This window comes from Gracilinanus agilis, chromosome 1 (genome assembly GCF_016433145.1).
Source record: "Gracilinanus agilis isolate LMUSP501 chromosome 1, AgileGrace, whole genome shotgun sequence".
NCBI classification, from domain to species: domain Eukaryota; kingdom Metazoa; phylum Chordata; class Mammalia; order Didelphimorphia; family Didelphidae; genus Gracilinanus; species Gracilinanus agilis.
Window position 1 is genome coordinate 34135156 of NC_058130.1, and position 25767 is coordinate 34160922.

The 25767-nt window shown below is 43.2% G+C and overlaps 1 protein-coding gene across 1 annotated transcript; it reads left to right on the forward strand.

Moving 5' to 3' along the window:
- The first annotated feature begins 103 nt into the window (after positions 1-103).
- On the forward strand, positions 104-25528 carry ARL6IP5 (ADP ribosylation factor like GTPase 6 interacting protein 5). The gene is made up of 3 exons (XM_044656818.1): positions 104-592; positions 24040-24257; positions 24397-25528. The coding sequence occupies exons 1-3, from the start codon at positions 417-419 to the stop codon at positions 24567-24569; spliced, it is 567 nt and encodes a 188-aa protein (XP_044512753.1). The 5' UTR covers positions 104-416; the 3' UTR covers positions 24570-25528.
- The last annotated feature ends 239 nt before the right edge of the window (positions 25529-25767 follow it).

A 25767-nucleotide genomic window follows, 5' to 3' on the forward strand; every position in this document is an offset into this window, starting at 1 on the left:
GGCAGCCGGCTGCAGCTGAGACACTCCTAGTGTTAAATATTCAAGCCCTCCCTCCCAGTGGCATTGGGGCAGGGGGGTTGTTGTTGTACAAAAAGGACTGCGAGGCAGCTATCTTTCCCTGGCTGGGGGGCGGAGGGGCTTGCTCTCCCTTTGCTCTTCTACCCCAAACCTCCCAGGACCCAGGAAACGGACTGGCCAACTAGACCGCTTGGAGCCCAGAGAGGAGGCAAGTGGAGAAACCCGCCCTCCCGCGTCCACGCACTCCGCCGTTTCAGTTCGTCAACCATAGAGACGCCGCCGCCACTGCTGCCGCCGACTCCATCCGCTGTGCCTTAGCCTGGCTCAGCTGACCCGTGTCCGCCGCCTCCGGATCCCCGTGCCTCACTCTTAGCTCCTCAGCCCGAGCTCCAGCCACCATGGACGTCCATCTGCCTGGGCTCCGCGCCTGGGACGACTTCTTCCCGGGCTCCGACCGCTTCGCGCGCCCCGACTTCAAGGACATTTCCAAATGGAACAACCGAGTGGTCAGCAACCTGCTCTACTACCAGACCAACTACATGGTGGTGGCGGCCCTGGTGATCTCCATCGTAGGGTACGTAGTGCGCGCCCCGGGGCCGGAGGGGGTGAATGCCAGAGCCCCGGGTCCCGCCTGGCTTCCCCAGGCCAGCCAGACTGCCCAGCCCTGGCCAGAGGGCGGGCGCCGGCCGCAGGGCAGAGCCTGGTCCTGGGAAATGGAGCCCGAGCTCCCCGGAGCCTCTGGCACGCAGCTGCACTTGGCTCCCCTTTTCGAGCCCTGTTTTAATCCCATGCCACGGACGGCGGGCGATCCCCGAGCTGTTAAAGCCCCCCACCCCCCAAATAAGCGAGCTTTTATTTTATTTTTCCGTGGGCATGCTGGGGCTGCGGGTGGGTGGGAGCCCGGCAGGGGCCGTTCCGGTTTGTCTTTGTGCCTTGCGCGTAGCTGGCGCTTCATACATGGGTAGTGGATTGGATGGGGATGGGGTGGGGGGCCGCAGCCAGCTGACGTTTATACGGCGCTTTGAGGCCCGAGGCCCCGGGGAGCCCGAGCACCCAGGCCCTTGGCCCAGGCGCGTCTCCGAAAGGCCGAGCCCGGACCTAGGGGAAGGCACGCCTTTGTCGCGCTGCCCCAGGGCGGCCTTGGGGCGCTGGGTGGGTACTGGGAGCCCAGACGAAGGGGGGAGGGGCGAGGGTGGCAGTGTGTCGTCGCTGCGTGGGTGTGTCAGCCACAGGAACCGATCTAGGGCAGAGGTGCCCCCACCCCCCCTCCCCTCTCCCCTCCCCCGCGCATCTCGAAGGCCTGTCCGAGGCAGCCGCTGAGGTTCTCCTCGGTCCCCCACCTAGAGGCAGCGCCCACCCGAGACGCTTTCACCAGGAAGTCCGGAGTGAGGCGTTTCTCCCCTTGAAATGCCTCCCCCGCGCCCCTGCAGGGGCTCTAGAGGCTGCTATGGCCGCGACGCTGGCATCGTGGCGGAAGGAGGCAAACTCTTGTTCACTAGATAACTGCGAGAGCCCCGGACTGCCAGAGTTCTGTTTATTTTCTTAAACCCCAGCTCGTAGCGCTTTGACACGGAAAGGGGGCTGGGCTGTAGGAATCATGTGACTTGGCCCGGGGTCCTCCCGCCAGGCTGTCTGAGGCTGAATCTGAACCCAGGACCTCCCAGCTTTAGGTCTGGCTCCATCCCCTTCTATAGGCTTTTCCGAGACCCTTTGTGTCTGTATATTCAGAATAGAGCTAATCGCTAATTAGAACCAGGCCAGAATTGGTCATCATAACACTAGCCAACGTTTACATAACATTTTAACGTTTATAAACTAACTGAAATACCCTATTTGATGCCCACAAGACTCTGAAGTACTAGGATTAGCACCATATACAGAGAAGGTAAACTGAGGCAGGTGTGACTAGCCTACAGTTACAGTCAGTAAGAGGCTGAGCCAGAACTTGAACTCGGACCTTCTTGCCCTTAAGTCCAGTTGACTCCATCAGTTGAGGACCTCCAAGTTGGGCCTGCCGGTGAGCCTGGCTCATTGGCCCCGTTTTCCTGGGTCCAAGTCACAGAACCCTGGTTGTGTTCAGGGGTCAAGATGCTGCTTGAGCATGCTTGAGGTGTTCTGATTGCTTCATTCATTCATTCATTCATTCATTCATTCTTTCTTTCATTCCTTTGTTTGTTTGTTGTTTATTAAAGGCAGTGGTCACACAGGTAGGAAGTGTCTGAGGCCAGATTGGAACCCAGGACCTCCCATCTCTAGGCCTGGCTCTCAAACCACTGAGCCACCCAGCTGTCCCCTTGATTGCTTTAAAAAAGGGAAAAGTCACCAAAAGACTGAGCGGGAAGAGAGCCAGTGCCAGGTTCTGGGATTCCTGTGCCAGGGGGCTCACTCTGTCAGGGCTTCTATGTTTCTTCTCTTCCCCCAGCCAGGGCACCCTGAGGAAATGCATTTTCATGAGTCCTCAGAGAGATGTCCTGCTCTAGTCTTAGTATTCAGGGCTAAATATTCCCTTTATTAACGTTATTCTTTAAAAAAAAAATGTTTTCCCTACAAAGAGCCAGACTCTGTCTTTGAATGGACTCTCAAGAGGAGGAAGTGTTGTTATCTGAGCCTGCCCAAGCTCAGTCTGAGGTGGGATTGGAGCCCAGGACCTCTGGCCTCAATATCCACCCCCCCCAATCCACTGAGCCACCTTGATGCCCTCCTGGGTTGTTAATTTTTAATAATTTTTTTTTCAATGAACAAGCATTTATTTTCCCTCCTCTCATGCTCCTGAAGAACAAAACCCTTTTAAGTAGAGCTCCATATTCAAGAAAAACAGATCCCCATATGGCAACGCCCAAAAAAATAATAACTGTCACTTTCTAGTTCTCTTAAGGCTCAAAGAGTCTTTATCCTTGCTGTGACCTTGGAGGCAGGTGCTGTTAGTGGTATCTTCGTGTGACAGATGAAACTGAGGCAGGCAGGTGAGGTCACGTGCTCAGGGTCACATGACTGTGAAATGTCAGGCAGAATCCATGGTCTAGTGTGGTCTGCCTCAGGCCCCCTTAGCACAGTGCTGGCTAGGAGAGTCAGGGCCCTGGGGCAGCTCCAGGCCATCTAAGGACCATTTTCCCCCTCTGCTCCCTGAGAGGGCAGGGGCTATTTGGGTCCTCTTTCCGCAGTCTGATAGGCTGGTCTGGAGGTGCTGGGGGTGGGGTACAAATCTCGCCTCTAGAAGGGACCCCAGAACCTCTGGCGAGTGACCCAAACACAGGACTTCTCCCCGACAGAGGCACTGCCTTTCCTGGAAACTCCCCTGCACACCCTGACAGGCACCTCTTGGACACCCTCTTTCCTCCCCCTTTCCCCATGGCTACATCCAATCTGCCAGGTTCCGCTCTTCCTTCAGAACAAACGACCTCTCTCCATTCCCGTTGCTATTTCCAGCCTTTCCAAGCACACACCCTCACTCAGCCAGAAGATCCTGGCCTGCTCTCCCGAAGGTCGGTGTCTTTCCTTTGGAGATCGTTCTTCCAACCTCCCTCCTAAGAATGATTGGATTTAAAATAAATAAGGTTGGCTGTTCTTAAAATTAGTATAGTAAAGAAGTACTTTATTTTTTAAAATAAATTAAAATTTTATTTTTGTTCAATGATATTTTATTTTCCTAATCTGTGTATCTGTGTGGTAACAATTTTCAACATACATTTTCCAGAATTATAAAATCCAAATTGGCTCCTTTCTGCCTTCCTCTCTTCTCTCAGAGATGATAAGCCATTTGATCTGGGTTCTACATGTATTATCAGGCAAAGCCTACTTCCGTGTTGGTTACCATGTAAGAGAATACTCCCATAAAACCCAAACCCCAAAATAAAACCATAAACTAATGTGAAAAATAATATGATTTGATCTGCCTCCAACTCCAACTGTTTAAACAAGTACTCTCATTCATGGTGGGGAGAAAGGAGCAGGCATTTATTTAGAACCTACTATGGGAAGTAAATGCTATTATTATCCTCATTTTACAGTTGAGGAACATAAATGAAGTGACTTTTCCCAAGGTCACACAGCTTGTAAAGGTCTCTGAGGCTGAATTTGGACATGTCCTCCCAATTCTGGACCTTCTTCTCGGTGTCACTAGCTGCCTTTAAGCAGATGCAAATTGTGTTCTGACTTTGATTTTTAATTACTGTCTTCTATTATTTGTTTTTTTTAACCCATACCTTGTTCTGATGCAGAAGAGCAGGAAGGACTGGGCAATGGAGGCTAAGTGACTTGCCCAGGGTCTCACAGCTTAGGAAGTATCTGAGGTCAGATTTGAATCCAGGATCTCCTGGTCTTTAGTTCTGGCTCTGCATCCACTGAGCCCCCTTGAAGCCCCCTCTTCTATTACTTCTTGACTCTTTTATACTGTTATCTAATGGTGTGCATGTTTTCTGTCTCCCCCACGGTCTTGTCACTTCCTTGAGAAAGAAGAAATGCCCTTCATCTTATATTTCTCCCAGCATCTCCTACTATGCTTAAGTGAATACTTATTTCAGGGCATCAAACACTTCCTGAGCACCAGAGGCATGCCAGGGGCTTTGGGAGATGCATGTGGTGGGAACTGCAGGGCCCAGAAGGCCTCTGCCCTGCCCGCCAGGGGTCTTACACAAGGCCACGTTCCAGGTCAAGGATGAAGGTACAAAAGTATTTCTAGCAGTTCCTTTGGTGGGGCAGAGAAGGGCCAGCTCAGGGGATTCTCCTCCACTGGGGAATGGCGAGCTATGCCTCATTGTCCCACCCCCCCTTACCCTAGACAGGCCAGAGGAAGCCCTCCCATTGGCTGCTGGGCAGAGGGGTGGGGAGAAGTGGTGGGGAGGGGGGGGGAGAAGTTCTGCCCTTCTAGTAATGAACTCTGGCATTGGGGTGGGGGGAGGGCAGTGCACGTGCCCACAGAGAGTGCTCTGCAAGCCTGTGCCATAGGTTTGCCATCACTGTTCTAGGCTATAAGGAATGATGAGAAAGATGGTGTTAGAGAACCCCAGGAAAACCCATAGGAACTTGTACAAAGTGAATGAAGCAGAACCAAGGGAAACAGGGTCCACAGGTATAGCAATATTGTACGATGGTCAATCATGAAAGACTTAGCATCGGTGCAATGATCCGTGATAATTCTAGAGAATTCGTGATGAACAATACAGTCCATCTTCTGATAGAGAACTGGTAAAAAACAAACAAGGTGGAGAACTGATAGATTCAGGGCAGAGTGAAACACATTCTTTTCTTTTGCTTTATTAGGTTTGTTTGTGTTTGTTTGTTTGTTTGTTTTTTGCAACATGGCTAATGTGGAAATATAGTTTGCATAACTCTATGTGTTTAATAAGTATCATATCCCTTATCTTTTTCAATGAATGAGGGAGGTGGTTAAGGGAGGGAGAGAATTTGGAACTGGAAATAAAATGCATTTAAAAAATATACAAATACTGCATTCAATTCTTTGTAATAGTTCAGTCTAGATTCTGTATATTCATAGATTTATGGTTAGAAGGGACCTCAGGAGTCATTTAGTATAACTCCTTCATTTTAAAGAAGAGGAAACTTGAGTCTCAGAGAGGCAAAGTAACTTAATGAACAGCCACAAAAACTTGTATGTAATTGAAACATTTTTCTTAAACCCTTACCTTCCATCTAAACTCCCTGCTTCTCTCTTGTCCTATTTGAATTGTACTATGTATTGGTTCCAAGACAGAAGAGCAGTAAGGACTAGGCAGTGGGGGTTAAGTGACTTGCCCAGGGAAGTGTCTGAGGTCAGATTTGAACCCAGGACCTCCCATCTTGAGGCCTGGCTCTTCATTCACTGAACCACCCAGCTGCCCCCTGGAACACTTTTTAAAGCTAGATTCCCCAAATGCTACATTCTTTCCACTGTGAAGAGCTTAAGTGTCCTAAAACTTCCTGAGAATTCAAAAGAGAGAAATTTTCAGGAATGGCTTTAAGAGATAATTACTAAGTGGAATTCAGAGGCTAGAAAAGATGTTTGAACAGATGCAAAGTAAGCAGAACTAGGAGAACAATGTATGCAACAGCTGGAGCACTCACAAGGTTAGTCTCTGAGTTCATTTATGTGGCAAGCACTGTTCCAGCAACATGGAACACGACTCATCCCTGCCTGCCCATCCCATTAAATTCTTGTTCATGGCCTCCCATCAGTTCATCCCAAATGCTTTACTCAGACTATCAGTTTTAAGAGGGAAACAACCCATCTTCCTTTTTGATCATCCGTCCCTTTGATGACATCCCTTAGACCTTTATACTTCCTCATTTGTCATGTGTTGCACTTTGGCTCATCCCTGCCTCTCTGTTTTCCTTCGTTGGATCCTCACTTTTGGTTCTTCAGAAACTTTGTGTTCATGACACAGTCAGACAACACCCATAGGATATTGGCATTAAAAATAATTGACCTTTGTTTCAGAGGAAAAAGGGCCACTCGGGCTATTTCCTATAGGCAGTCCAGCCTATTGTTGGTTTGTTAAATTTAGGGCATAGTTCATTGACCATTATAAAGTCTGTCTAAGATGTGTGTATATATAAGTGTATGGGTATATAGCTCACCCATCAGTAAATATATCTATTTTGGAAATCATTCCTACTAGTCCTGTGCCCCAAAGAGAGTAAAGAAAGAGGAAATGGATCTATTCATACAAAACTATGTCTTTTTTATGGTAAAGAACTATAAGTTCAGGGATTTTGTCCATTGGGAAATGGCCAAATGAATTATGGAATATGAATGTGTTGGAATACTTTTGTGGTATAAGAAATAATGACTGTAAATGTGGCCTCAGACACTTCCCAGCAGTATAATCCTGGGCAAGTCACTTAAACCCCAATAAGCCTAGCTCTTGCCACTCTTCTGTCTTAGAACTCAGAAGGTAAGATGGAAGGAATGAAAGGAGAGAGAGAGAGAAAGAAAGAGAGAGAGAGAAATGATGATGATTGGGACAGTGAGCAAAAGCAGGAGAACAATTTTTACAACAGTAACATAAATACTCTTTTAAAGACATAAACTCCAATCAGTGCAATCTAATCTTATGGAGAAGCTAGAACTCAAACCTGGGTCTTTTGATTACAAGCTGTATTCCTTCTCTTAGTACCGTACTGCTGGAAGCTGAAATTGAAACTTCAGATTGTTTTGATCAGGAGTTAATCCTGATTTATTGAACTATTTAATGTGGGTTATTCTACCAGTCTTACAGATATTCTACCAGTCTCAACAGCTGATGGACCTCTAATGTTTACTTTTATTAGCTTTTAACTCATCAAACTTGAAGGTTTGGAAGCTCTGCTATTTTAAAGAGAGGGATATTCAATCTTGAGTGACAGATCCCTTTTGAATTCTCACCTTTCACCTCATTCTGTCAGGTAGGAATGCTGGATGACACTGGGCAAGTGCTGGGTACTCTCTCTCCCTGATGAAAGAAAATGTGTGACCCTTCTGCTCCATGATCTCAGATTCCTATTTGAATTGTGACTTTACTTCATGATACATTTTATAAGGACTTAAAAGTCTTTACAAGCACTGGAACGGGGATGAGGAAATAGATTATGTTCTCTATTCTAGATTGGTTCAAACAGATTACAGATCCAGCCATTAGGGCTTCCTGAGATTAAAATGCTTTTATATACCACTCAGGACATAAAGAAGAAGATAGCTTGCTACAGTCAGAGGACCTTAGCTCAGATTCTACCTTTTGTGCCTTACTACTTGTGACCTTGGGCTACTTAATTACTCCAAGCACCAGTTTGTGAGGATTGTAAATTTAGAGGGAGGAGGTCCCTTGAAGACCATCAAGTCCAACCCTCTGATTTTACAGATGAGGAAAAGAAAGGATAAATGACTCATTCAGGGTTATGCTCTTAACAAGCAGAGGGATTCGAACCCAGGTTTTCTTAGTTCCATCCTGGTACTCTACCAAATGTACAAAGCTGTCTCTTTAGAATATGTATAGCCAAGGTGAGTTTCCCCATTTGTAAAAAAGATGGCTGTAAGACCTTCCTTCCGTGGCTTTTGTGAGGCCCAAGAGACATGATTCATAGAACATACTTTGAAAAATTTAAAGCATTACTTTGAAGAGTTAGGGGACTGTGGGTGTGGAACACTGAATATAATGTTACAGTTTTTTTATTGTGTAGGTTGGTTGGTTTTTTTCCTCCAGACCTTCTTCCTTTTTTATGTTCTTTGTTATGAGGTTGGTTCTTGAGAAAAGAAGGATACTTGGGAAAAATGGAGGTGACATAAAAACAAAAATTATCCAAAAAAGTTTTTTTTTAAATGGAAAACATTGTGTAAGGGTCAGTTCTTGTTTTTACTGCGCAAAGAATGTCTTTTCTGTCAAATCCTTTGGGAAGACCTCCTGCTAAGAAAACAATGAAAACCAGACACCTTCTTGGTTTTGACAGCATTCCCTTAGTAAATCACCTTGGTAGGGGAGTAGGAAGGAGATAAAGAACTAAGGAAAGGCCAGGAGAAATTTCAGACTCCTCTGGGTTTTTACTCAAGTGGGCCTGTGATCTCAGAGTGAATGTTCTCTCCCCCAATGCATATTGCTATCCATCCATACCTCCTCATCCCAATCAATTCTCCTTCACTGTTGGATTTTTTCTTTTTTGACCTCACTTTCTCTTGGCATAAGGAGGTTTACCAACAGAACACAAAGACTACCCTTTCCTTTTATTTCCCTCTTGCTTTGTGGCCAGTTTGTTTTGGGAGGAGGGGGTCATCATTTTTTGTTGACATTCTTTGCTTTGATTCTTTATAATTCTTTATTTGTTATGTGTCAAGGCCTGCTCTCTTTCATCATGTGCTTCTCCATTGTACTCTGTGTGATTAAATTCAATTCTTAAGCCTGAAGATTACAGAAGACAATTCAGAAGGAAGCCCAGAAAAGGCCAGTTTTGAAAGCAAAATGTAGAATTTAGTCTATTCCTTTTTATTAAAGCAAGAGATATGAAATTGAGATTGAAGATTTCCTACAGAATTCTTATGTGTGTATGCTTGTTGTATAGAAATACTTCTTTTAAAAGTCTTTTAAACTTTTGATTAAAAAAAAAAAACAAACAACAACCCACTTCCCCACAAGAGATTGTATTGTTTCTTAACTTCCAAACATATAACAACACTAGAACTGTGATTAACAAGATGGGCTTTTGTTTCAGAGAAACATTTGAAATCATTAAAAAAATTTCTACAACTTTCCATAGGTAAATTCAGCCTATTTGCTTCCTCTTACTTGATTCTAGACCCAGTTCCCTGTCTCTTTATGGTGACTGTCTACTACAGAGAACAAGCCCATATGGCATTGCATCCTAGCTTGAACTATAGGCATTCACATCTGTTTGGCTTTTCTTTGGTGGGTAGTTAGACCATGCCCTTTTGAACAGCTGTTGATGGCATTGATACAAGACCCTTTAAATTTTTTTTATCTTTATTTTATTCCATTAACAAACAATAACAAGTTTTCTAAAGTTACATGATTTTTGTTCTCTCCCCTCTCCCCCCCAGAGTTGACAAGCAATTCCACTGGTTTACATATATGTTTACTCAAACCCCATTTCCATATTATTCACTTTTGTAAGAGAGTAATCTTAATAAAACTAAAACCCCAAATCCTATACCCAAATAAATGAGTGATAACTTACATGTTTTCCTCTGCATTTCTATTCCAAGTTCTTTCTCCAGAAGTGGAGAGCATTCTTTTCATAAGTCCCTCAGAATTGTCCTGGATCATTGTGAAAGAAGACCCATAAAGGCAGACACTACTTAGCAGAAATGTTTTATTACCTATCCTGTATGTGTCTTATATAAATATGAAAAATAATAAAGGCTGGTATAAATATAAAAATTAGTATTTTAATTAAAGCCATGTTGATAGATAAAGTTATTAGACCACGCGCTTGTAAGCATTCAAAATCTGCCACCTAGCCATAATTGTCTCTTGTCTCCTCCGAGTCTGCTGGCCAAGAGACCCTCCCTCCTAACCCAGGAGATTATAAACTCTTCTCTGCGTCGAAGTAGGCCTCCCCACGCCCAAAGAACCGGAAACGGAAACCAGTTGGACCACGGGAAATGTAGTTTGATACATTTCCCAAATTTCACTTTTACAATTCCCCGTGAGGTCCCGCAAAAAAAAAGGTTAGTCCTTTTTTCTTCACCGGACCTGTAAAAATAGACAACTTCTAAAATTTCCAGGAATTTGGGGATAAAAGAAATAGATGAACAAATGGTTAAAATTAGCCGCATTGACAAAAACCAATTTGGGGCAGTCCCCTATTGGTATAACAGTGTACAATTAAGACAATATATACAATTCAATTTCAACTCCCCATAGTTCAATCAACTGCACCCCAAAGTTCAAAATTTGGTCTTCATGGTACAGTGAAGGCTTTTCAGACATCTTCATAGTGTCTTCACCAAACAAGTTCGTCGTCTGGATTCTGGGGAGATGGTAGATCCTTATCCTGAAATTATTCTCAAAAGAATTTTAACTTTACATTATAGATTACAAAACATACATTTTCTTCTAAGATTTATACAATTCCTCATGAAATTACTCCTAAAAGAGTTAAATATACATATATTTTTACATTATCGAATTTTAAAAAACTTAACAGATATCCCCGTGAGGTAAATCTTAAACACACCTTTTTTCTAAAAAAAGGGTACCTCAGGTCAGCTAAGGATGACAAGATACAAAGAATAGAATTCAAGAAAAAAGAAGAAAAAATTAACTTGTGAATGAAATGTAAAATGTGCAAAAAATCTGGGGAAAATAAACTTAGACCTTTCAATGAAGGCCTAATTAAAGTGAATTCAACAGTGTGCAATTACCCATTCAGGGCCAGGACTTAAGGAAAATGTCTCTCTGATCTGATTTTTTATCAGTTTTTCAGGGAAGTGAGCCAAATAAATAACCAATCTTAGGTGCTTTCTAGGAATCTAAGTCGAGGGGACCTATGTCCTCTAAAGTTTTAGAAAAGACTGGGACTCCAGGACTCAAACCCCAATTTCCAAGCCCTAAAGTATTGGCATAGAACTGCTGCAATCCAAGCAGATTTTAGTCAGTCAAGTCTCTGACCATGTGCTTTCTTTAGCACTATTAACGGCTTTCATATTCCCTTCTGGAATCAGAGAGGCATTTAATTCACAGTCCTATAGGCTCAGGTATTTGCTGTAGAATCAGAAAAAGGATAAATAATGATTATATATGTACTTCCAGTACAAGATGAGAAAAGGGGAAAAAATCAATTGCTCTCATTAAAAAAGTTTTAAAAAATCAAAAAAATATATATATAGCTTAGAACTAGAAGGGTTATGTTACCCAAAAATGAGATTTTCTGTGAGAGAAAGTGGGTTTTACAAAATAGGAGATTCACAATGCAGATTCAAATAGAGTACCATTATTTCCAATAGCACATTTTAAAACAATGATGTTTAAAATCATTTACTTGTTACAACTTTTAATCTTGGCTAAGAGTTTCTCAACAAACCCTGTTATTGCTTCCATAGCAAAAATCTGATATTTAAAAAGAAAGAAACCTTCTGGTATAATCATCCTCAGATAAGAATATACAGGAGCTCCTTGGCTTCCTGTTTTAAAAAATCCTGGGTAGGAATGCTTCTACCCATTTAAGGCAACAATTTTTCTTATAATAAAATATATAAAAGCTTTTTCCTTTAAGACAACAATTCTTAAGGATTTAAAGTAAAAGTTAAAAAGATCTCTTGTAAAATTACAAGGTAATATTCAAAGCATGGAACTTTCAAGGTTCTTTACAATTACCAAGACACAATAAATTTTTTAAGACATGTGCTCTATAAGATGTTCATAGGTGGTACATATAACCGCATTGTTTCTGATACAGTAAGCTTTAAGTAAATTAGGAAATATAATAACATCATAAGCAGAAACTTCATTAACGTAAAATGATTCAGTGCAACAGGAAAATCAACAAAATAAGCAAGATTAATTTACAAAACTAATTAGCAAAATACAGTAAGATACAGTCTCTTTAAAAGTCATTCAGTTCTGAAAGGTATTTTTTTTTTATAATCAGTCTTTGCTCAAAGTTCTGAGCAGGTATGGGGTGAAATTCTTCCCCTGAGTTCAGTTTTTAATCACAAGCAAGTCTGAATAGGCCATTCAGCCCCATTAAGGGTAAATGCTAGTTCCATGTGGCGTCAGGTCGTTGGGCTCGGGGCTAGAGAAAAAGTTTTGTAGAAAATCCCATGTGTAGAGCTTGTGTGGGTGGCTAAATTAGGTCTTTAGAGAAACACGTGGAAGGCTAGAAATAGGGAGAAAGGAGAATATACCCAAATTGTTAGCGGCAGAGCTGAAGCAGTCTCTGGAGGTCGAGAACTCAGCAAGTCAGGACTGGGTGAGCTGTTGGGGCTTGAGGTTCTGGACTCCAGCAGCACCAGCAAGTCAGGATCGGAGATCACAGGCACTGGGAGGCTTGCAGGCTTTCATCGCAGCAGGAATGGAGATCAAGTCCGGAGTCAGGAGATCGGCTGTGAGACGAAATTGGCTGGGCACCGGCAGTCCATCAGTGCCAGCAAGGGCCACCAGGCCCGGGGCATTGAGCAAAATAATTCGCAGCCCAGCGGCAATTAAAACCATTGTCTCTCTTCCCCATAAAACAGCCTCTAGGCTGGGGAAAACTGGGAGAGGACTGGGCAAGGAAAAAGATTGTTTCTGAGACTCTGGGTCCCAGAGCTGCATGACTTCTTCTTAGGCTATCTAGAAAATTGAAAATTTGATTTCCAAACTTCGTAAGGTTGCCAAAATTATAAATATGAAAAATAATAAAGGCTGGTATAAATATAAAAATTAGTATTTTAATTAAAGCCATGTTGATAGATAAAGTTATTAGACCACGCGCTTGTAAGCATTCAAAATCTGCCACCTAGCCATAATTGTCTCTTGTCTCCTCCGAGTCTGCTGGCCAAGAGACCCTCCCTCCTAACCCAGGAGATTATAAACTCTTCTCTGCGTCGAAGTAGGCCTCCCCACGCCCAAAGAACCGGAAACGGAAACCAGTTGGACCATGGGAAATGTAGTTTGATACATTTCCCAAATTTCACTTTTACAATTATATGTCTTCCAGTTAGAATATTCAGCCCTTGAGTGACAGGGAATGTATTTACTTTTAGTTTAACCCCAGAGTTCAGTGGGGTGCCTTGCTGATAGTGAGAACTTAATTAACACTTGTTGGCCCAGTTAAGATTTCCGTTGGCTTGAACTCATCACAGCCTCCACCCATAAGAACACAAGTCTTTACTCGTGTGTCTTCTTGATGTGAGTTCTCCTCCCCCTTCGCCACCTCGTCACCAGGCAGGCTTGCCTGCCCCAGGCTAGCTGTTGTGCCTGAATCCCCCTAATGGTCTGTGGGGATCTCTCCAACATGTTGGGAGTCTTGCCACCATCATGTGACATTGCGTGAACCTTACTGATTATCTCTCATTAGATGAGGAATCTCATCATGGCTTAAAAAATGAGGGGGTGTCCATCGATTTGGGGAATGGCTGAACAAATTGTGGTATCTGATAGTGATGGGATATTATTGTGCTGAGAGGAATGGCAAACTGGAGGATGTGGATTTTAAAATTAATATTCAATATTTCCATATAGAGAGAAAGATTTATTAATATTTAACTAGAGAGCTAGAGAACACAGGGAACATTCCCCACTCACTTCATGTGGAAGAGAGAGCTAGAGGGGCGTTACTCAAAACATATACAATCACACAAAAGACACGTAAACAGAAAGGAAAAGGAATTGTGGATACTACAGAAAGGAAGTTTGGGTAATGAAGTTTTAGGGATTCAAGATTTTCCAACTATACAAGGAATTCCATGTGAACTGGAATGACCTCCAGGAATTGAGGCAGAGTGAATGGAGCAGAAGCAGGAGAACATTGTACCCAGAGATGGATACGCTGTGGCACAATCTGATGTAATGAACTTCTCTACTAGCAGCAATGCAGTGATCCAATTTCTGAGGGACCTATGAGAAAGAACGCCATCCACATCCAGAGAAAGGACTGTGGGAGCAGAAACACAGAAGAAAAGAAACAGTTTGATCACATGGGTTGATGGGGATATGATTGGGTATGCTGACTTTAAATGATCCCTCTATTGCAAATATTAATAACATAGAAATAGGTTTTGAACAATGATACGTGTATAACCCAGTGGAATTCTTGTCAGCTCTGGAAGGAGGGAGGGAAGAACAGGGGAGTAGGGTGTGGATCATGAATCATGTAACCATGGAAAAATATTCTAAATAAATAAATAAATTTAAAAAACAGACACACACACAACTCTCTAATGGAATAAAAACCCATTTCTCTTCGTCTGACCATGTTCCTCACCAGATCTCTCAGGTTCCTGGGATCCTGACATTCACCACCAGGACTCGGAGATCTTGAGAACATAATTCCTGTCTATGTACTTTATAACTACCAGCTTGGTTGATCAAATTCCCTTTGCTCTCCGTTTCCCTTCAGGTCCTTGCCTTTGAAGTGAGCCTTCCTTTCCCCTATGGCACTACTCATTTCCCTTTTGTCCTTATAAGGGAATTTAAGCGGACTTGAGCCAACCACCCTTCCTAAGGAAAATGCCACTAAAATGAGTATTTGCAGATATAATCACATTTAATAATAACAGTAATATTTCTATAGCACTCTAAGGTTTTCAACGTGCTTTACAAATAATTCATTTGATCACAACACCCCTAGGAGAGAAGGTATTTTGCATTTTACAAATGAAGAAACTGAGGCAGGTGGGTTAAGTGATTTGCCCATTGCCATACATCTAGTAAGCACATCCACTTAGTTGTCTCCATTCATGTCTTTGATACTTGTTACATGAGGGGCCCCTGATTTAGAAAATCTTCAGGTGGCAGCTGGGTAGCTCAGTGGATTGAGAGCCAGGCCTGGAGGCAGGAGGCCCTAGATTCAAATCTAGCCTGAGACACTTCCCAGCAAGTCACTTAACACCCATTGCCTTTAAAAAAAAAAGAAAAGAAAAGAAAATCTTCAACTAAGGATAGAAATTGACTTTTCTAGTTTATAAAAAATAATTTGAAGACTCATCCTTTTTTTAAAAAAATTGTTATTTACAGACTTCTTTTTTCTTTTTCTTTTTTTTATTTTAACATTTTATTTAATTAATTAATTTAGAGCATTTTTCCATGATTATAGGATTCATGTTCTATCCCTGCCTTCCTCCCACCCCCTTCCATAGCCGATGACAGTTCCACTGGGTTTTACATGTATCATTGATCAAGACCTATTTCCATATTATTGATATTTGTGACAGAGTGCTCATTTTGAATCAATATCCCTAATTATATCCCCATCCACCCATATGATCAAGCAGTTGTTTTTCTTCTCCCACAGTTCTTCCTCTGAATGTGGATAGCATTCTTTCTCATAGGTCCCTTTTAGTTGTCCTGGATCATTGCATTGTTGCTAGTACAGAAATCCGTTACATTCGATTTTACCACAGTCTCTATGTACAATGTTCTCTTGGTTCTGCTCCTTTCACTCTGCATAAATTCCTGGAGGTCTTTCCAGTTCACATGGAATTCCTCCAGTTATTATTTCTTTGAGCACAATAGTATTCCATCACCAGCATATACCACAATTTGTTCAGCCATTCCCCAATTGAAGGACGTACCCTCATTTTCCAGTTTTTTGCCACCTTAAAGAGCGAGGCTATAAATATTTTTGTACAAATGTTTTTCCTTATGATCTCTTTGGGGTATAAATCCAGCAATGCTATGGCTGGATCAAAGGGCAGGCAGTCTTTTAGTGCTCTTTGGGCATAGTTCCAAATTGCCGTGGTTGGATCAATTCACAACTCCACCAGCAATGCATTAATGTCCCAATTTTGCCACATCCCCTCCAACATTCACCACTTTCCTTTGCTGTCATGTTAGCCAATCTGCTAAGTGTGAGGTGGTACCTCAGAGTTGTTTTGATTTGCATTTCTCTAATTATTAGAGATTTAAAACACTTTCTCATGTGCTTATTGATGGTTTTGATTTCTTTATCTGAAAATTGCCTATTCATGTCCCTTGCCCATTTATCAATTGGGGAATGGTTTGATTTTTTGTATAATTGATTTAGCTACTAATTTGAGTAATTAGACCTTTGTCAGAGGTTTTTGTTTTAAAGATTTTTTCCCAATTTGTTGCTTCCCTTACAGAAGAGACTTTTTTTTTTTTAAACCCTTACCTTCCATCTTGGAGTCAATACTGTGTAGGAACTGAGTAGGAAAGTAACATCCAAGTCCACCCTGCTGGAAGCCCTCCTCCTAAACTTGCTAGTTCTGTGAATTGGAACAAGCCACCCCACCTCTCTGCCTCTGTTTCTTCATCTGTAAAGTGGATAATATATATATGATATATATATAATAATAATACTTACTCAGTGACCTCCCAGGGCTCTTATATGATTGTGACCTGATATTTTCCCACCTGCTTAGAGTATTCCATGTTCAGTTGTTTTTGGTCATGTCTGATTCCTCAGGATCCAGTTTGGGATTTTCTTGGCAAAGATACTGGGCAGGTTTGCCATTTCCTTCTCCAGCTCCTTTGACAGATGAGGAAACGGAGACAAACAGGGTGAAGAGACTTTGCCCAGAGTGACCCAGCAGTATGTGTGTCTGAGACCAGATGTGAAGCCCAGAAGATGGGTCTTCTTGACTAGCCCCGCTCATCTCTTTCACAAGTTAGTCCCTCACTGAAGCCTATAGGCAGCTTGTGAGCCAGCCCACATCCTGGTGGAAGAGAAATAGAACCTGGATGCTGACAGTGGTGAAGAAATAAGTCTCTTAGCTGTACAAATAAACTCATCTCCAGTGTAATCATAAGAATTCTTGCCTTGCTTTAAGTTGAATAAATTGTTTGTTAGAAGAGATGTAATGAATAATTAGGATAGTATTGGGCTAATTATTAATTATTGAATTGTATATAACATTTTAAATGTATAAAATATTTCACATATATAATTTATAATATTAATAAACATATTTATAAATACTTATATTAACAATAACGATAAACTAACAAATATATTTATAATTTTAATATGTATATATAACATATCTCTGTATCTATTATATCTTCCAGTAGAACAGAAGCTTCTTAGGGGCAGAGATTACTTATTTCTTGTCTTGGATTCTCAGTGGCTAACAGTGCTTTGCATGTAGTAGGCACTTAATAAATGTTATCCCAAAAAGCTTCAGTAACTCTGCATCATGGAGGAAGGCAGCTAGGTGTCACAGTGAATAATAGAATGTGGCACTTAGAGGATTGAGGTTCTGAGTTCAAATCTAGCCTTAGATACTTAATGCTATATGAACCTAAACATATCCCCTAACCTGTTTGCCTCAGTTTCCTCATCTGTAAAATAGAGATAATAATAATAGCACCTCTCTCCCTGGGCTGTTATGAGGATCAAATGGGATCATACGCAAAGTGCTTGGCAAACTTTAAAGTACCGTGTAATTCCCAGCCATCATCATCATTTGGATCACAGCCTGGGGGTTCGAATCCCAGCTATCTACTGTTTACTGCAGTTTGTGTGACCTCTGTCAAGTTGATGCCTTTCCTTGGCCTTAGTTTTTCCATTTGCAGAATATAAATTGGATTACATGAGTGGTGTCAAACTCAAATAGAAATGAGGGTCACTACGCCCTGCATAAAAACCCTGTGGACCACCTATTGACTTACAAAGTCGCTACATATTAGTGGTTTTCTACATCTATGTTTTTCTGTGGCTTTTGCATCTTTATCTATCTATCTATCTATCTATCTATCTATCTATCTATCTATCTATCTATCTATCTATCTATCTATCTTTAAAACCTTGCCTTCTGTCTTGGAGCCAATATTGGCTCCAAGAGGCAGAAGAGTGGTAAGGGTAGGCAGTGGGGGTCAAGTGACTTGCCCAGGGTCACACAGCTGGGCAGTGTCTGAGGCCGGATTTGAACCTAGGACCTCCCATCTCTAGGCCTGGTTCTCCATCCACTGAGCTACCCAGCTGCCCCCTATTTATTTTAGGAAATATTTCCCAATTACATTTTCATCAATCTCTAGCAGTCATTCTGGGCTGCCCAAGAGGTTGGATGTCTCTCCGAGATGCTGACCAGTTCTAAATTGGCTGTTTTTATGTTCTGACTTCAAACGTTTGCCTACTTATTTGGACATTTAAGAGAGAAACATTAATTAAGCAAAAAGCCTGTTGAAGTTGTCCCAAGTCACTTGTGAATATTTTCATTTGATTTTAAAATTCTTAGTTAAGAAAGGATAATGATTTAGGGAGTAAGTGGTTTGTGTGTGTGTGTGTTTTTCCCCTTTTGTTTTCATGGATGCTACAATGAATATAAGGATCATTGACTTGATTTCCTTTTGTGTTATCAGACATATTTTCTCAGGCCTTGCATTTCAACTGATGTTTCAGTTTTTTTAATTAAAAAGTTTAACTAATAAAGATCATCTCCCCCTACATGCCACTGAGAAAGAAAGGAAAAAAGAGACCTTGTAACAAATATTCACAAACAAGCAAAATAAATCCCTGCATTGGCCATGTCTAAAAAATATGACTCATTTTGCCCCGTGAGTCGGGAGATGAGTAACATGCCATAGTGGTGCCTTGGAATCATGGCTGGTCGCTGGGTTTGTCAGAGTTCTTAATGGAATTCCGAGGTGTTTGTTTTGTTATCCAGCCGTAGTTTTTCTTCAGAGAGCAGGCTACTACTTGGGTTAAAATAGAGGTGCTTTAATGACCTCAGAGTAGTTTAGTAGCCTCTTGAAAAAGGGAGTAGCAGAGTAGAAAAATGATTTGACTTATAACCTCAGTACCTCAAAAGCCATCTAGCTCAAACAGTGCTCAGATAGGAATCTGGTCTTGAATATGTATTTTTTTTTTTTAAATCCTTACTTTCCTTCTTGGAGTCAATACTGTGTATTGGCTCCAAGGCAGAAGAGTGGTAAGGGCTAGGCAATGGGGGTCAAGTGACTTGCCCAGGGTCACACAGCTGGGAAGTATCTGAGGCCAGATGTGAATCTAGGACCTCCTGTCTCTAGGCCTCTCAATCCACTGAGCCACCCAGCTGCGCCCCCCCCCCCCCCCGAATAAGTATTTTGTCTTAAATCTGGGAGTTGTTACCATGGGCACAAAGCCACTAAACCTCTGTGGGCCTCAGTTTCCTCATCTGGAAAGTGGAAATAATAATAATAGGCTGTGCTGTGGAAAGCAGTTTGTAAACCTTAATTATACCCAAAATGCCATATGTTATGGGGATTATAAATTGTATGTAGATATTTTCTGTTTGTAAAATATAAGCTGAACTAGATCAGTAATGTCAAACTCAATGGGTACTACAGAAACTTTATAAAATATACATATATGTATATCTATGCATATACATAGATATATAGCCCACGGGCAGTATATTAGAAAATCACATTAGTATTATCAATGTTTTATTGTATTTTTGTTTACTTTGTTAATTATTTTCCAATTACATTAAAATAAAAACAAACAAACAAAACCTCTTAACCTTCTGTCGTAGAATCAATACTTTGTATTGGTTTCAGGACAGAAGTACTGTACTGGGGCTAAATAACTTGCCCAGGATCATACAGCTTGGAAGTATCTGAAGCCAATCTCTAGGTCTGGCTCTCTAGTCACTTAATTCTCCCCCACCCCCATTACATTTTAATGGGTTAAATGTGTACTTGATTTAAAACTTCTCTCTTTGAGGAAGTTCAGTATTGTGCTCATTTATTTACTCCCCAGTCCAGCTTAGCTTTTAGGCTCAATAAAGTTTCTCAGGTCATTGTATTTTGTCTCCTATAAAATCCTTTCATTGCTTCAAAGTAATTGATCTGCTGACATGACATCGATCTGTCTCAATCCTTCCCAGCTGTTGGTGCCTTCTCTGGTCCAAAAAATAAATCTCATATTGATTTTATTTTATTTTTTAATGTTTTATCTTTATTTTGTTTTAATAACCAATTTCCACATAAGTTTTCCAAAGTTATATGATTCATGTTGTCTCTCTCCCTTTTTCTCTCCCCCTCTGAAGAGTTGACAAGTAATTCAATCTAGGTTATACATGCATTATCATGCAAGACATATTTCCATATTATTTATTTTTGTAAGTGAATTATCTTGTAAAACCAAAACCCTAAAACAAATACCCATATAAATAAGTCAAAAACCATATGTCTTCATCTGTAATTCCTATTCCCACAGATCTTTCTCTGGAGGTGGGTAGCATTCTTTTTCATAAGTCCCTCAGAGCCGGCAGTGAGGTGGCTCAGTGGATTGAGAGCCAGTCCCAGAAATGGGAGATCCAGGGTTCAAATCTGGCCTCAGACACTTCTTAGTCCCTCAGAATTGTCCTGGATCATTATATTGCTCTTATTAGCAAAATCCATCACCTTTGATCCTTCCATGATATTTCAGGTACTGTAGATAATGATCTCCCTGTTCTGCCTACTTCACTCTGCATCTGTTCATGGAGGTCTTTCTGACTCTTTCGGAAATCATCCTGTTCATTATTCCTTACGGCACAAAAGTATCCCATCACCATCATCTACCACAATTTGTTCAGCCATTCCTCAGTGGAGGGACATCCCTTGTGTGTCCATTATTTACCCTGCTGGAATGGAAACTTCTGGAGAGCAGGAAGGAAATTTTTTTTTTTTTGGATCTTTTCCTTAGACTTTTTGGTGTCAAAATGAATTCTCTGCAGAATAGTGTGTCAGTCTTCAAACAATTTCATCTCCTTCACCCATTCCCAGAACTTTGGCTTTAAATAAACTGCTCCCTTATGAAGCTGAGTAACCTCGAGTCGGTCACTTTTTCCACTGGAAGACATTTTCAAGCTCCTTAGCCATTGGATTGTGTGATTAGGGGAGGACGTGGTTTGGGCTTTTCTTCTTTGGTAAACGGCAATAGGACCGCAGAGGGTCGGCTCTCTTGAATGACTCTCAGCCCATGAGTAAGCTGACTTCTCTTCCCTTAGCCTCTCCCTCCATCCCCTCCCAGTTTTCAGTGGAGAAACTGAGGAAAACGGATTCCGGAGTTGCAGTGGAGACGCCGATTCTTCACAGTGGCTTCCTTGCACAGAATGAGCAAGGCTGTGTCATGCTGACTTCACGTGCGCTACAAATTGGCCCTCGTCCCCATCTTATTAAAGGACGTAATGAAAGGGTCCTTTTCCTTTGTAACCTTTTTGACTCATGACAAGGTAGAGTTTTTTAAATGTAATTCCTCCTAGAGACAGGAGGTCCTGGGTTCAAATGTAGCCTCAGATACTTCCTAATTGTGTGACCCTGGACAAGTCACTTAACCCCTATAACTTGCCAGCACTCTAATGCCTTGGAACCAATACTTAGTATTGATTCTAAGATGGAAGGTTAGACTTTAAAAACAAATAAGTAAATGTAATATCTATAAGAGAAAATGATTAAATTAAATGCCTTTGTTTTGTTTTGTATTGTTTTTTTAACGAGCATCTAGCCAGTTTTCCCCACAGAATGTACAGTTGTCCGCAGCTGAGGCGGGGCAACAACTGTGACTCCTAGCTGAGATCAGGGCTAGGTCTGTGGAGCCCGAGCCTTCCTGGGACAGATGACTCACAGCACAAGTGTTCAAAGCTTGACTCATCTCCATCTACTGCTGGTTTCAGCCCTGATGCCTCCCCTGAAAAAACCGCGGCTGCTTTTCTCTTGGGCCTTTGCTGCTTCTTTTTGGAGGGGCTGCGCTGACGGGGGTCTGGGTGGGGGCTGCCATCTCAGGATTCCTTCCTTGCCCTGAAAAGCAGATCCTCAGGAAGGGAACAATAGAGGATTCCGTTCAGGCTGCCCTGGCCAAAGAGATTGCTGCCCTGAGCAACGTTGCTCACTTTTTCCAGTTTGGAAGCTTCGTTCCTCGTCTATTTATAGGCCGGGGCTGGGTGTGTTAGAAACTAAAAACAGATTCTTGGGGACCTCATGAGCCGCCAGGGCAAGGCAAGGCAGCTCTTCTGGGGTGGGGGGGGGAGGCTGATCCCTAAAACGGAGGAGCTCTGTGGGTCCTCGGCTCCAGAATGTGCTTGTCTGGAGAAGCCTCTGTTTCTTTGTTTTTCTTTGGGTCTTTAGTCTTATTTTTTTTTTTAAAGCCTCGACTTCTGTCTTGAGAGGGCAGAAGAATAGTAAAGGCTGGGCAATGGAGGTTAAGTGACTTGCCCAGGGTCACACAGCCCAGAAGTATCTGAGGCCATATTTGAACCCAGGACTTCCTGTCTCAAGGCCTGGCTCTCCATCCACTGAGCCTTCCAGCTGTTCCTGTTATTTTTACTTTTAAGGAAATCTTGATTCATTAGGGAAAATAGGACCCTACACTCTGGCAGTCCTACGCAGCCCATGTTACTCAGGGACAGCCAGTTCATATAATGAATGCAGTGTTGGACCCAGAAGAGCTAAGTTCATATAACAAGGGCATCAGACTACATTCCTGAACCTGTAGTCAGGGAGGTCTGAGTTCAAATGTGGCCTCAGATAGTTATTACCTGGATGGCCCTGGGCAAGTCACTTGACCTCTGTCTACTCCTACTTTGCAAACTTTAACCTGCTTAATGAGTAATAGCTATCCTCCTCATCCTCCTCCTCTTCATCATCCCATCTTCCTCTTCCTCCTCGGTCCTTTCTGGCTGGGTTCGTGGAGGGTTTCAGGGGGTCCATGAACATGGGGGGAAGGGAAACCTTTATTTTCTTTAACTCTTAGTGAAATTTGCCATTTCCTTTCGTTATGAATTTTAAAAACCCATTATTTTGAGGAATTCCTAGGTTTTGCCTCACTGCTGACATGGGGAGGGAGGGGTGCCAGGACCCCGCAGAGCTCCCCCCCTTGTCTTCGGCACTGGCTCTCCTCACGTTTGGCCTCGCTGATTTTCCTTAAGAATGCTGGAGTAGCCTCCGCTGGGGTGGAGGCCCTTCTCTGAGCTTTAGGCTTCCCTCACACCTACATGCCAGCGGCTGGCACCGGCTGAGTCAGTTCCATTTTTAAAATGAGGAGAGCCGGGTTCGACAGTCCCGGCAGGCACTTCAAGGCCCTGATCCAAACCAGGGTTTGAACCCTGCCCTCCCGCTGTGAGGCTGGGCCTCCCCCCAGGATAAGAACCCAGTTCATGGGGCGTTTTAGGATCTCCAAGCACTTCCTGCACCTTCCCTCCTCCTTTGCTTCCCCCTCTGGCGCATGAAGGGGCCTTTTTAAAGAGTTTGCGGTCCCCAGACGGTCCCTTCTGGCCGCCGCAGCCCCTGAAGCCGAGCTGCTGCCTGGTGTTTCCCCCACTAGGATGTGACTTCACCGGCGTGCCGGGCACCCAGGAGGCGTTTCATAAGGGCTCACTCAGACACTGCCCTTTGGTGCCTTCGGGGAGCCCATGAGGCCTTCTTGTTTTATCCGTCCTTGGTCCGACGCGGCGCTTCTGGCTCTGCCTGCCATGTTTCCCTCATTCCCCGGCCTCAGAGGGGTAGCCAGTAGAGAAATGATACCAACAGGATGGTCAGTAAAGAGTCGGCCCTCCTGGCTCTCCTGGCTCTCCTGGCCCTCCCAGGGCTCCTGGGGCTCCCGGCCCTCCCACCCCCCCAGCCACTGTGTCAGTGCCTTGTCCCACTTTTTGCTGGTTTTCGCTGGCTCCCCAGGTTGGGTCATTGCCTCAGAAGAGCTCCTGGATGGGGCTCAGACCAAGGACTTTGGGGCCCTCCCGCCGCTGGGCTGCCTCCTGCTGCTTAGTTAGAGACAGCTCAGCTCCGGACAGGACAGAGGCCAAGAAGCAGGCCTTCCCCTTTTCAGCCTTTTTTCGATATAGAGCTGATGTTTTGTTGTCCTTTCTTCCCCTTTAAAATATTCTGTTACACAGAGACGTCTCCCTTGGAGCAGAGCCACCCTGGGAGACACTTTGGTGACATTAAAAAATCCCTTCCGTCCTTGTCTCCGCAGGTTCCTGAGTCCTTTCAACATGATTCTGGGGGGCACCGTGGTGGTGCTCGTGTTCACGGGCTTCGTGTGGGCCGCCCAGAATAAGGACTTCCTGCGCCGCCTGAAGAAGCAGTACCCCACCACCTTCGTCATGGCCGTCATGCTGGCCAGCTACTTCCTCATCTCCTTCTTTGGTGGCGTCATGGTCTTCGTGTTCGGGATCACCTTCCCTCTGCTGCGTAAGTGAAGCCCCTGCTTGCGTGCCTTGGAAGCCTGGAGAGGGGCCCCGGGTCTGGGGGGACAGAAATGGGAGCCCTGGGGGGGCCAGAGAGAGTGGGCGCACATGCTGAACGTGGCGGGGTTTGTTTTTTTTTCCAGTGATGTTCGTCCATGCTTCTTTGAGACTTCGGAACATCAAGAACAAACTGGAGAACAAAATGGAAGGGGTGGGCCTGAAGAAGACCCCGATGGGCATCATCCTTGATGCGCTGGAGCAGCAGGAAGACAGCTTGAACAAGTTCGCCGATTTTATCAGCAAAGGGAAAGAATAAGCGTCTGCAGCCTAGCGACCATCGGATCAGTGGCAGGAATAGGTTTTCTTTTCCTTTGCTCCTGTCCAGAGTTCACTTCTTGTTTGTGTGTGTGAAATGTGCGGGGCCCATCGGGAGAGCCCCCCGAGGCTTCTCTCTGTGGCAAGGTGCAGGCAGGCCTGAGAGGAGGAGACCCCAACCCAAAGTCACCCACCTTCCTACCGAGACCTTCTTAGTCCTCTAGTCTGTACTTGTTTAGACAAACGGAGCAAAATCTGTGTTTCTTCAAGGGGGTAGAATGACCCTTGAGTCTTTGTTATAATGAGCATATTTCTAAGTATCGATCAGTGTTAATATTGTCTAATACAATGAAGAATAAATACTGTTCATATCTTAAAGGAGTCCAAAACAGCCTTAAGAAATAAATAAACTATGGAGGTACATACAGGTGAATAGAAATGTCTGCTAATTAGCTTAGATAACGTGAGACATAGCTCTTCCCCAGCCCTCCAGATCCCAGGGTAAGCTTTTGTATGTCATAAATCGCTTGTTATTCACTTTTAGGATCTCACTTCATCTCTCCATTGCTTTTCTCTCTGCTTTATTCCGTGCAGCGATAACTGGATAAACCCTCCCCACGCTGTTTACCGATTTAGAGTCTGGTGTGGGAGTCTAGCAAAGTGTGCCGTGAGGCTTCTGTCCGTTCTTTAAGTCCTTGTCATTGGTTTTTCACCAGCGAGCTGGCATCGGGATTGCCTTTCTTCAGAAGGCTGCCATGTTTGACCGGGCCTAGTCACAAATCCTGAGTTCCACCGAGTGCTTTTTATGTTCTTCAAATAGCATTTCCTTGTTTGGGTTCTAGGAAGAATGGCAGAAAACTCTATCAACAATGTTCTTGTTTGCTTGGTTTGGTTTTCCCCTCACCTTCTACTTGTACCCTTTGGAACGCAGTGAAATAAATATTCTGAATAGATAATTCATTTAAAATCTCCTGCGTGGTTTATTGAAAGACAACAAGGATCACCTTCAATCCAAAGGGGTGTGAAGACAATCTAAACAAAAATGAGATTTCATCATTACTGGGAAAATCAATCATGATGGCTGTTTAAAAATCAAGTAGCAAGGAAGGGAAACCATCTTTGTTTAGGAGTAGAAAAGAGGTCGAGCAAGCCGGACAACACGGGCGCAGATCTGAGGGAACGACTCCATTAAATATTTT